Raw genomic sequence first — 12,870 nt, 5'->3', positions numbered from 1 at the left:
GCTGACAATCTTCTTGCTAAACTCTTTTAAAAGAAAACTGGGGAGCAGTGATGGTGACATAGAGTGTGTCATCAGTAAGTTTGTAGAAGACACCAAGTTAGGTGGGAGTGTTGATCCTGCACCAGGGTAGGGAGGCTCTACAGAGGGACTTGGATAGATTGGATCCATGGCCAGCATTAATGGAATAAGCTTCAACAAGGCCAAATGCCAGGTCCTGCACTTGGGTTACAACAACCTCAAGCAATGCTATAGGCCTGATAAGTGTGTCTGGAAAGCTGTCTGGCAGAAAGGGGTCTGGGGGTTCTAACCAACAAGCAGCTGAATATGAGCCAACAGTGTGCTCAGGTGGCCAAAAAGGCCATTGGTATCCTGGCTTGGATTAGAAATGCTGTGTCCAGCAGGAGCGGGGAGGTGATTATCCCCTTGTACTCAGCACTGGTGGGGCAACACCTTGAGTATTGCATCCAGTTTTGGGCACCTCAATACAAGAGAGATGTGGAGGTGCTGGAGCCAGTGCAGAGGAGGGCAATGAAGCTGATGAAGGACCTGGAGAATAAAACTGATGAAGAGTGACTGATGGAGCTGGGGATAGTTTGAAAGAGGAGGCTCATCACTCTCTACAACTACCTCAAAGGACGTTGTAGAGAGGTTGGTGCTGGTCTCTTCTCACAGGTAATTAGTGACAGAACAAGAGAGAACAGCCTCAAGCTGTGACTGCATAGGTTTAAAGTGGACATTAGAAAAAAAGTCTTTACAGAAAGAGTGGTCAAACATTGGAATGGGCTGCCCAGGGAGGAGGTTGAGTCACCAAGCCTGGATGCATTTAGAGGTTGTTTGGATGTGGTGCCTGGGGATATGATTCGGGGGTGAACCTTGTAGAGTAGGGTTATCAGTTGGACTTGGAGATCCCAAGGGTCTTTTCCAGCCCAAATGTGTCTATGATTCTGTGATACTGTGCTTCTCTGAGCGTTCAGTCTTACAAAGGTAAAGTCCACTTCTTTGAGAATATCAGATCTACAACTATGCCTAGAAATAGAGTAATCAGATCTACAACTATACCTAGAAATAGAGTAAACTGATGCTGAGGTTTGGAATTTTTTTAATAAAGATCCTGAGGAACTATATGGGTCTGATCACAGTAAATAATCATACAAAATCCCCTTCCCTGTGTAGTTTGACATAGAAAACGTAAGACCCAGCTTCTGTGGTAGAGTTTAAATCCATCCAGTAAGTTACATTTCATAGATACCGTTTTGATCCTGTCAGTACCTGTTATCTGGTTTGTCAAATGACAAAAATGGAAAGTCCTCTCTGACCGGTTTGAAATAATGGCTCATTTAATAGTTTATATCTGGACAGAACCTGAATATGTTTTTACATGCTATCAAATAATGTAAAGTATATGCACATAATGTCAGCAGCAAATGCAGCTGAGATGCTTCTGGCAGACAGCATGTTAGAGCAGCACCCCTTCTAATTTTATTGAGGGACTGGAGAATGTATAAATAGAAAAGCTCGATGTAATATACAGTTGGCAGCAATACTTATTCCTCAAAGAACTGACAGAATTTAGAAGCAAATATTCTGTATTGGGATTTGAATTTTCAGTGTCTGGCACTTGGGTGTGAATGCTGGTATGTGGAACATGCAAATCTGCATGAATGAGTAGCTGAACTACTGATAAAATCTTAGTAAACAAAACATGGCCCACAAGAAACTGGTATCAGGGGTCATAAACTCTGATAATAAATAATATAGTTTTAGAGATGGTTGTTCATTACACTAGCTTAGGTCTGAGTACCTAATATCTCAGTGGGATGAAAATTTGGGGAATTCATGAAAGCTTTGGAAAGATTACTTGTTCCTTGCATATTGTGAAAGTATCACATAAATCCATATTTGATATAATAGGAGTGCTTTTGTAAATGAGAAAAAAAACAAGGTTAGATCTTGATTTAACTGAAGTCTTCACTCTTAAAGGAAATTAGTACTCAGTTAATAGATCAGTTCTTTACCTTTCTGAAAAATTCAATTTCCCTGTATTTTTCCTAGTATTTTGTATTCTAATCTATTTTACTTCAATGTAAACATACCATTTTGCCATGCTTGCATTATTTCCCTTAAAAACTCAAAGGTTAAAGTGTACACTGAAGCAGTTGAAAATGAGTGAGTGTCCTGGGACTTCTAGTGCATTCCACATTATATCTAGAAAAACAGATAGCTATGCTACTACTGTTATAGTATTTCAGGGCATAATATGGAGCTATTAAAGCCACAATTCAGGCCCTTTTCTTTTTGCCAGACACAGAAAAAAGTTGGTACAAAAACCTGTTGGGGTGTGTGATTTGACATTCTGCTACAGAGGGATTGCTTTTTCACAGAATTTGGAAGTACTTTGTGCAGTAAACATAGAAATCATGTCAGTCGGGAGGACCTAAAATGGTAGAAGCTTTCCATCAGCTTGTGAATCTGAAAAAAACATAATTGAGAAAGTACTTTATAAAGGGAAAGATCCAGCAAAGACAAGTAAGGAGAAGAACAAGAGATTGTATTTTAACTTTTCCCTGTAAAAGGAGGACTTCCATCATGAAATGAGGAACTTGCTGAATTTAATAGAACAATGTTTATTTTAGAGGACTAGAATTTGACTTTCCATATGAAGTTCTTCTCTTACAGATACTATGTAGAATGTTAAATTTGAGCTGATTGGAAGTATGCTGAAATCAGGCCTATATAAAATAACAGAAGAAATAGTTTATGAAGTTTTAGAATAGAATAGAATAGACCAGGTTAGAAGAGACCTTCAAGATCATCGCGTCCAACCTATCAACCAATCCAACCCACCTAAACAACTAAACCATGGCACCAAGCACCCCATCAAGTCTCCTCTTGAACACCTCCAATGATGGTGATTCCACCACCTCCCCGGGCAGCCCACTCCAATGGGCAATCACTTTCTCTATATAGAATTTCTTCCTAACATCCAGCCTAAACCTCCCCTGGCGCAGCCTAAGACTGTGTCCTCTTGTTCTGGTGCTGCCTACCTGGGAGAAGAGACCAACCTCTGCCTGTCTACAACCTCCCTTCAGGTAGTTGTAGAGAGCAATAAGGTCACCCCTGAGTCTCCTCTTCTCCAGGCTAAGCAACCCCAGCTCCCTCAGTCTCTCCTCATAGGGCTTGTGTTCCAAACCCCTCACCAACTTCGTTGCTCTTCTCTGGACACGCTCCAGCAAGTCAACATCCTTCCTAAACTGAGGGGCCCAGAACTGGACGCAGGACTCAAGGTGTGGCCTAACCAGTGCAGCATACAGGGGCACAATGACCTCCCTGCTCCTGCTGGCCACACTGTTCCTGATGCAAGCCAGGATGCCTTTGGCCCTCCTGGCTGCCTGGGCACACTGCAGCCTACCATCAACCAGTACCCCCAGGTCCCTCTCTGCCTGGTCAGTTACAATTCTTCAGTTGCTTGTGGATTTTCTTTTGGAAAGATAAAAAGATGCATTTTTTTCTAGGTTTTTGGGGTTTGGGTTTGGTGGTTTTAGATTTTTTTTCAGTTTGCAGAAACAAAATTACAGAACAATGGCTGTCAGGTTGGTAGCAAATTTCAGGAGGTTGCAGCTGCAAAGGCTGGAAATTAGCACATAATTCAATTTTCTCCTTTTTTAAAAATAGCAGTTTTAACAGTTTGAAAGTTGGAAAGTTGAATACACAAATTGCTCTGGAATTGATTAGAATTTGAATGTTGTTATATCCTACACATATATTTCTTAACCATTTCAACTTTTAACTAGAATTTCAGTCTTTTGGTTCCCTGCTGTCATGACCTGACCTCAGATGAAGGGTTCATGAGAGGTTCTTTAGGGGTACCTAAGGAGTGATTTGGGGCAAACTGACACCAAAATAGCTCTAATGATTACAGATTTATTAATTACACACGTCATTAATAAATCTGCCTGAACCACAATATCCTGGAACAGACTGTCACAGTTGCTTAAATAAGCTAAAGGGAAGCAGAGAAGCAGTCTGCTTGAGACAAACTTTTATGGCAGCAGAGAAGCTTGTTTGAGACAAACCACTACAGCAGTGTAGCTTCCACAACTGTTGAATGGACTGCTTTAGGACATTCTCTTCCTGAAGTGGTATATGGAAGCCTTAGCTAATGCAAGATGCTGGCATGTGCTTGATCAATGATGACTAAGTACCATCAATGCATTTTACTGGTCTACAACTTTCTGACCAAACTCTGCTCATACCTTGCACTAGTCGAAGTCTTTGTGGGGCTGGGCCATAATTCCATGACTCCCTGTCACTGATACCGTCACTATCACTGCAGTATGTGCTGCTGCATCAGGAACTCAAAAACCAGTTGTGTACTCTTCAGTTTGGTATTGTGGAATAGTGTTGTCTAGAACATTTCCCCTGCTCTTTCCAGTCATCACCAGATCCTGATTTTATATCTTTCAGAAACAATGAAACTTTCACAAGTATCACTTTTTGGCAGTGATACATTGCCAAAATACCATTGCATAGGAATGGCATGTTCTCAACTGGTAAGCAGCACCCAGGTACTAGAGTAATGGGTTCTGTGAACTAGTAAAGTGATACAACAAATTCTCAGCAGCCACAGAAGTCAAAAAATAGTGCAGTCTTGCACCTGATTGAAACAGCTTGTAGAATCAAAGCCTAAAAATCATCTTCTTGCTAGTAGTAGGTAAAAGTAAAATGAGCTCATTTCTTTCCTGTCTCTGACCTCCCTCTACAAAAAACAAGCACACAAACAAAAAAGGAAAAAAAATATATATTTAAAAAAAAACAACCCCCAAACCAACAGCTCTGTGATCTCACTGCATCTCATCTTTCCTTTAGATGTTGGAAGTCAGAAATACCTTTCCATACATTTGTCATAGTCATTGTTCTGATAGTGCATTTTCATACATCTCTTCCATATCTGCAGGAAAGTACTGAAGTAAAATGAAGGTGAGACATTCTCCCTTTTCTGGAGCCTCATTGCTAAGCTGTTTTCTAATTGTACAGTGTTTCAGCAGCAGCAGGAGGTTTGAAAACAGGTTTGAGTGTTGGAAATGTATATGACTTTAGCAACTTAAATTGTCATTTTAGGTACATCAAGAAAGTGTAGAAATATTTACTAGGGAGCAAAAAAAGAAGGTGGGGAGAAGTGTTGCAAATACAAGTAGCTTGCAAATGCACCTTCCACGGCTGCAGCTGAGAAGTTTGTCCATTTTTCCTGCTAAAGGAACGATGATCATACACATGGATATAGTGCATGAACATGTCCACAGATAAGTCAGCATGAGGGACTTTTCTACCATGAGTCAGAATTGTCCTGCGTCTACAGTGGTGAGCTCCTTCTTCCAGCTGGTTGGGAGCTAAAAGACATTAGCTGAGAAACAGTAACCTGAAGACAACAGTTCCTTTAAAATGGAACAAACGTGCCTAACCCTTCTGATGTCATTTGATTTCAGTCATAAAAGACGAAACTAACCAGAGTGAAATGGCTGAAGACCTGTGCAAGATAGGGTCAGAAAGATCCCTCGTGCTGGATAGACTAGCAAGTAACGTCGCCAAACGTAAGAGCTCTATGCCTCAGAAATTTGTTGGTAAGAGTTAAACGTTTGCTGTCTCGTAAAAAATAAAACAAAACTAAATCCCCCAAACATCTCACAGGATATTAAATTTTGTCTTACAATTTTACTTGTTTTACTAAATTAGCAATATCTGTCTCTGTAGAAGCAGATATAGTGATGTTTGGGATTAACAAAAAACACACCAACAAAAAAACCCCAAACAGACAAGGAAAAAGAAAGACCAAAAAAACCCCAACTTCTCCAGTGTGTATTCCTGCATGTTTCATTTTCCACATCTGGAGATTGATTTTGAAGTCTATTTCCTGTTTTTTCTAATGCTTATAAACCAGATCAATACAAGATCTGTTCAGGCTCTTGAAGTTGTTGTAAAAAACTGAAGATAGGAATAGAAGTTTGCTGTCAGGAAAGCCTTTGACCATGCTTTCATGGTTATTTTGTTAAGGTCTTGGATGATATCTGGATCTGGGCATATTGGACTTTGTGAAAGCATTCATGAATAGTTGAGCATAGGCTAGATAATATTCTCCACCACTTCGTAAAATCTGTACACTTTTACAGCCCCAAATGGTCATGGGAATAAATAAACCTAAGTCTGAGAATAATACCTAAATTAAAAGATCTTTGGGTACATTCCATGAATGATGGAAAAAACTTCATTCCCGTTTTTGCTTTAACAATAAAGAGATGTAGGCTATACTTACCAAAATGGAAGCTACACCTATATTGCTCAATTTGGTAAACCTGTGTGAAGTAGTGGTTACATCAGTTTTGTAATAGTGAGACCCACAGACAATATTTTATTGTCTATATAAAGTTAGTCTTAAATGGATAAAAACATGGGTGATCAGAGGACAGCATCTAGTTAGATTAATTTTTTTCTCTGTACATTCATTTATAATATTATTCAATAGGAGACAATCTGAGAAAATTGAAATCTTTAAAACATAACACAGTAAGGTCTTTATTCCAAAGTTAAGGCAAAAAAAGACCAGTTTATGGAATAGAAATTCCAAATATCCCTTCTTCAATGAAGACACGAGGGTGAAGGGAAAATTAGTATTTCTGAGACAAGGAAAAGGCAATCTCTGCTACTTCAGAAGGTATAACACAAGTTTTCAAATGAATGTCCAAAACTGTTGATAGGAAAGGCTTATGCTTGCAAAAGGACAAAAGTTGTAATAGAGGTAGTTATGAAAAATATATCAGCTATGTGAAGCAAACTTGGTTTGTCGAGACACTCTAATAACTGATTCCATTAGGCAAAATACTAATTCTAGGAAAGCTCCAGGGAGACCAGAAGTGTTAAAATTTAAAAGGTACTATACCAGCTATCCTCTGTGTGATACATCCTTGGGGGTGGACTAGCTTTTTTGTTCTTGTTTTCTCTCTTCACCCTGAGAAACAGTAAAGACAGCCAGATTAGCTATCAGTTTTAGGAGGACAGTTTTCTGTCAGTTAGTCAGAGTGCAGTGAGGAAGAGAATTTACTGACAGCAGATATTTACAGGAATTAGCTAACCTTCAAAAGGACAGACTTTTCTGACAAGAAAATGCCCCCAAATCCTTTCCTTTACACATCCTCACCTGCTATATAATAAGTATATTCCCGATTAACACAGGGATGAGCTGGCTGGTCAGGACAGCTTTTGGGTATGTAATGGGGAAAGACTGTTCACACCACTTCACTTGTTTTTCTTAAGGCTAAATTAATTATCTTTCAAAAGTGAGATTTTCAATACATTAAACCAGTTACTTGTAAGATTCTGTCTGTATTCCAAACTGGAATAGCTCCCAGACCTGAAACTAGAACTGGGCCATCCAAACTAGCAAGTGAGAACTGCAGGAGAGGTTGACATGTATCATGTTGATACAGTAGGCATCAAAGTAAAGAAGGTTTAAAAAAGAAAATCAAATAACTAACAAACCAAAAAAGGACAAGAAAAAAGTGCCCATATGCACCAAGTGTATTTTTACTGTTCAGCTACCTGCTGCAGACCCTTGAACAGTGCAAAACCTGATGTGCATCAGACGATTAGCAGTTTAATTTACTTATGCTCTAATAACCACAGAAATAAGCTATTATTTTTAATGACTGCAAGTAGTACCTGCATTTCCCAGACACAGAAATGATACCTGCCTACCTCAAATTCGTGTCTTTTTCAGACACTCTGCTTCAAAACAAATTTTTTAATGAGTATTTGGTCCTCTCATTCCAACTACCAACTAGTTATGCTACATAAAGCAAATATTACCCAAGAAATAACTGTTAAAGTCATGCCTTCTGGATTTCCAGATTTTTGTGTATAATGAAGACCAGTCTCACTTTTCAGTGGTATACAGCACCCATGGAATATAAATTATTTTGACATCATTTTTTCTTCCATGAGTCAAGGGAATACTTTCATATTTGGAGAGTTTTTCTGTATTTAATGCAAGAGTCTTTCACAATACCTATTTTGAATCTTATGCCTCAAACTCTGCCTGCAAACTATAGCATTAAAAAGGATAACTCTCAAAGGAAAAAGGATGCACCCCAACACAGGGGTGCTCAAATTGGCAGAATAATAGGGAAAGGAAACAAGAGGAAGTAGAAGCTTGTGTGGTGCAGCCAGAAGGTGTCTATAGCCTACATCCCTTACAGGAACTTAGTGTTTGAGAGTGTGTTTTTTTCTCTGCTTGCAGAGCATGGATAAAGCAGTATGAAACCCTGTCTTGTGGGAAATACAGACTTTCTACACGTTAGCCCCATCATTGCAGTAGTGTCATGCTAGTTTTCAGCTCTTCACTGACTCTGAATAGTCAATTTGAGTAGACACTTGGTGGGAAAATGTTGATAAATTAATTTGCAGATCTGATATTTTTTTCCATGCTCCTGTTAGCATTTCTTTTAGACCAAATTTGGACTTTCCAAGGCCTACCAGCAAATGTCATATTGATTAGGAAATCGTGACAGCATCTCACAGAGTTTGTGGCTTTCAGTGCATTTCCCAAATCTGCTGAGCTAGAAAATCCATCTGCACTTTAAACAATGTGTTAGTGGTAGTCTCTAGGAACCTGTGAGAATTTGTTACTCCTTTTCCATTTGCATAAATTTAAGAGGGGCCTGACAATAATGCTGATGGTTTACACGGAGGAGACTGTTCGGGTTCAGAAAATCAGCATTGGTGCATTTAACTATTTTCTCCCACTGCCATGTTTTGTTTAGTCCTATCTGTCCAGGAATTTTGAGACACTATAATGAAATTCAGTATTCAATACTAGGATACCCAGATAGAGATGCATTAGTGCAGTCCAAGCTTTTGAAAAAGTAACAGTGTCCTCTTACTTTTGGCAACCCAAACCAGAGTTGAATTTACAAATAAAATGTAGTCTTGCTCTGTGTAGGGCTTTTTCACTCCAGAGAAGAAAAAAAATATTCCAATGAAAAAATGCAATCTCTTTTTCCCATGGTTCTTAGTTACTCCTAGAGATGGTAGCTTTTTGACACAATTTTTTTTAAGCATATGAGTAGCTTCTGGTAATGTGTCTAATAGGATTTATGTAAATCACAGCGGGGGAGGTGGGGAAGATATGGCAATAACAAAAGTTAAATTTAGGTGTTTTTTTTATTACTTTCCCCAAATTGACATATGACCACACTGCCAATGCGTGTTGTTTGTAAGAAACTGAAGTTCTAAAACTAAAACTTAAAATTTCCCCTCTAAAATTGTAATATTTTAGGGAAAAATGTTGATAATGTCCTTCAAGCTCCGAAGCATGATGGCCAGGCTTGCTGTAACTGTGCTGGTACGTTGTCTTCACTAACCACAAAAGCATGCCTCAGCTCACTGTAGAAGGCAAATGAGGAAGGTCGGTTAGAAAGGAACAATGCAGCACTGTAGCTCCATAAGTCCCTGTATAATTATTTCAAGAATCTGTTTTCATCCATTTGCTTTTCCAAATACCTGAAATTATTTTTCAGGTTAAAAAAACAAACCACCAACAACAAAAAACCCAACCAAAATAAAACCAAAATCAACCAAACAAAACCACCAAAAAACCCACCACCACCAAAACCACCAAGGAATTATTTTTCTGACCAGCTATGTCAGAGAATTACAAATACCTTCAGGTAAATTTCAGAGGTGATTTTGATTTTTTTTCTTTCATGTTGCTGTTTTACTAATCTATGATGATTGGTTCCTTAATTATGTAGAAATCAACCCTCTAACTCCTGACTGTTTTGCACTGTAGGTGAGAAATGTCTGTCTGATCTTCCATATGATGCCACCACCAACTACGAGAAGGAGAATGAGATAATGCAGACACACGTTATAGACCAGGCCATTAATAACGCCATCAGTTACCTGGGGGCAGAGTCCTTGCGTCCCCTGGTCCAGACACCACCGGCTAGTTCTGAGGTGGTGCCCGTCATCAGCTCCATGTATCAGCTTCACAAACCTCTCGGGGACAATCAGGCTCGCTCCAATCATACAGCTCAGGACAGCGCAGTGGAAAACTTGTTGCTGCTTTCCAAAGCCAAATCTGTCTCCTCCGAACGAGATGCCTCTCCCAGCAACAGCTGCCAAGACTCAACAGACACAGAGAGCAATAATGAGGAACGCAGTGGTTTAATTTACCTGACAAACCATATAGGTCCCCATGCAAGAAATGGCATCTCTATAAAAGAAGAAAACAGGCAATATGATGTCTTGAGGGCAGGTACTGACAATTCCCAGGATGCTTTCAAAGTGATCAGCAGCAACGGGGAACAAGTGAAAGCTTACAAGTGTGAACACTGTCGAGTTCTTTTCTTGGATCACGTGATGTATACGATCCATATGGGTTGCCATGGGTTCCGTGATCCTTTTGAATGCAACATGTGTGGCTACCATAGCCAGGACAGGTACGAATTCTCTTCCCACATAACTCGAGGGGAACACCGTTTCCACATGAGTTAAAACTCCTCCAGCACAGATCTGGTCTCAACAGCTGTGTTACAGGAGCTGCACAAGCCACAGAAGCAACAAAGCACAACTCAGCTGGTCAGTAAAAATAACAAGAGAATGAAAAATTCAGCTATCTTCTCCCACAAGAAAAGATTTTTTTCCTTTTGGTAGCATGCATTGCAACTCAGTTTTCTAAAATGAGTACTAAAGTTTTTACTGGAAATATTTGATCACCAAAAACCTTTAGTAATGTAAGTAGCTTTTGTAGTCACACAGGTGAAAGCCCTTCCCTTTGATGCTTCTTGCAAACCTCCCTTGCCAAAATTGCTCACTGTTTGTAGGATGCACTGCATGGACAAGGATGCAACAGAAGGAGTGCCCAAGTCTTCTCTTTTAACACCCCTAGCGTAGGGCTCTCACACAAGATGTATGTTTTCTGACTTCCTGGTATTATTTGACTCTTTTTGGGAAGATTAAACTCAACTAAAGATGGAGGGGGCCATCTCAGATGACTTCACTAACAGCTGGGGTGGGACAGGACACCCCAGCCAAGGTGTTCAGAGTTGCTTTGCTGCAGGAAGTGAAACATTTCCACCTGCAAGGGTGCTGCTGGTATTGACATCATGGCATGTGTCCTTTGTGACTAGGCAGGCAAGCAGGTATGCAAAAGATAGAACACCCTTGTAACATACTGTGTGAAGCATGGTTTGCTTTTAATGTATGGAAAAAGGGTATTGTGGCTCTTTGAATAAATGTGTTCTCTCTCTATCCAGTAGAACCCCACTTTTCATTAAGCAATCCCTTCTCTCTCTGCATAAACAAGTTATGATGTATTTAATTTTGCTTTCTTTCTTTTGTAAGTTTTAGTTGTTTAGCAAAGTGTGATGTGCAGCTGAGCAAAGCACCAGCTAGATATACCTGTGGGGAAAGCCTCCCTGTGCACACTTTTTTCTCCTTTTTAAACTGCCTGGAAAATATCCCAAATGTCCCTCTCTTGCAAATGGAAAACAAACAAAAAAATCCCATTTTGCTTTCACAGTAGATGCCCTCTTGTAGATTCTGTGGCTCTACTTGTAGGTGTTGCACTTAATTACTTTTAAAGCACTGAGCTGAATTAAGTAGCCTTCTCTTTTTTTCCACTGGCGCTTGGTGTTTAATGGGGGACCAAACTCCACAAAGGTGCTGAGAACCCTGCATTCCCACTCAGAAAATCATTTCACTATGTGCTTTGAGTTACTTTTACCAGTCAAACTAATCTTAAGGTTAAAAAACCATGGTGTTTTCCTGAATGGAGACCAGAGACTGTGTCATTTTGCAGAGTGCAGTAAAATCAGCTAAGAGCTTTCTCCCTGGTGGGTTCTGCTGCAAATACTGTAACTTCAGTTACAATAGAAACTTCTATGATGAGTAAATTTTAACCCCAGCTGATGTTAAAAAAGAAATGCTTTACAAACTTCTGCTAAACTTCCTGTTCCAAATAGTTCATTCCTCTCCTAACCACCTTTGTATTTTAAGATTGGGGAAATACTTTTTTTTAATTGCAGATGCTTTAAAATCTGTCATCAGTGCTGAAATACTCCCTGGGAAGCACTTGCAAACATACCTCCTCTGACTAACAATGTATGAAAACAAATACTTCCATTCTGCATAATAAATGGGTATTTTGAAATAAACACAATCATATAACCAACATGTCATGTCACGCTTGTCATGCGGTTATACGTTCTCCATTGACAAGTGCATACAAGTACATAGATTTATTAGAAAAGAGATTCAATGGAACCATGAGTGCTTGTATCTAGGCCAGTTTGGCCTGATATGTGTAGCTATATTTGATACACGTTTCCTGTACGTACATACTATCACAAGCACCCTGAGTTCCTTCTGCTTTCACTTTTGCAGGTGTAAGTCAGGAGCAACAACACCAAAGTTAGAGGAAAGATACTGATGAAATAATGAGTTACTAATTTATGCTCTTACAATCTCCTAATTTAGCTTTCCATACCAACTGTAAGACACATAGGCACAGGAAAGGGCATGCTTGCATGCCTGTTTAGTAGCTTTGTCACCATACGTGAATGCTATGTATGAACATCAGTGCACTGATGTTGGACTTGAGATACACACATACAGCCACAACAGTGAAAACAAATTACAAGTGCATGTTACGTAAGCTAATACATACAGGATGGCCAATGACCCCCTAAAAGATGAGTAATATAAACTACAGGACCCAAATCCTCTAGGCCTGTGTTAGATCTCAGTTGCCTTAAGAGATATTGTGGCTTGTTACCTTCCAGCTTGAGACACTGCTCAGAGAGTGAGCGCAAGGAATCC

The 12,870-nt window shown here is 39.6% G+C and overlaps 1 protein-coding gene across 3 annotated transcripts in view; it reads left to right on the top strand.

The window, feature by feature from the left end:
- The window catches only part of IKZF1 (IKAROS family zinc finger 1), a 57,593-nt gene extending 46,096 nt beyond the window's left edge, over nt 1–11,497 (top strand). For 2 of the 3 annotated variants that reach the window (XM_009906546.2, XM_054164084.1), the window contains 2 exons: nt 5,484–5,618; nt 9,839–11,497. In XM_009906546.2, the coding sequence (XP_009904848.2) occupies nt 5,484–5,618; nt 9,839–10,545 (842 nt within the window). In that variant the 3' untranslated portion in view covers nt 10,546–11,497. The remainder of the gene's footprint in view (nt 1–5,483; nt 5,619–9,838) is intronic. The other variant, XM_054164085.1, reaches the window with a different exon arrangement.
- The last annotated feature ends 1,373 nt before the right edge of the window (nt 11,498–12,870 follow it).

The sequence above is a fragment of the Dryobates pubescens genome, chromosome 9 (genome assembly GCF_014839835.1).
Source record: "Dryobates pubescens isolate bDryPub1 chromosome 9, bDryPub1.pri, whole genome shotgun sequence".
NCBI lineage: Eukaryota > Metazoa > Chordata > Aves > Piciformes > Picidae > Dryobates > Dryobates pubescens.
Note: the sequence above shows the minus strand (reverse complement) of the source record. Positions and strands in the feature narration are given on the sequence as shown.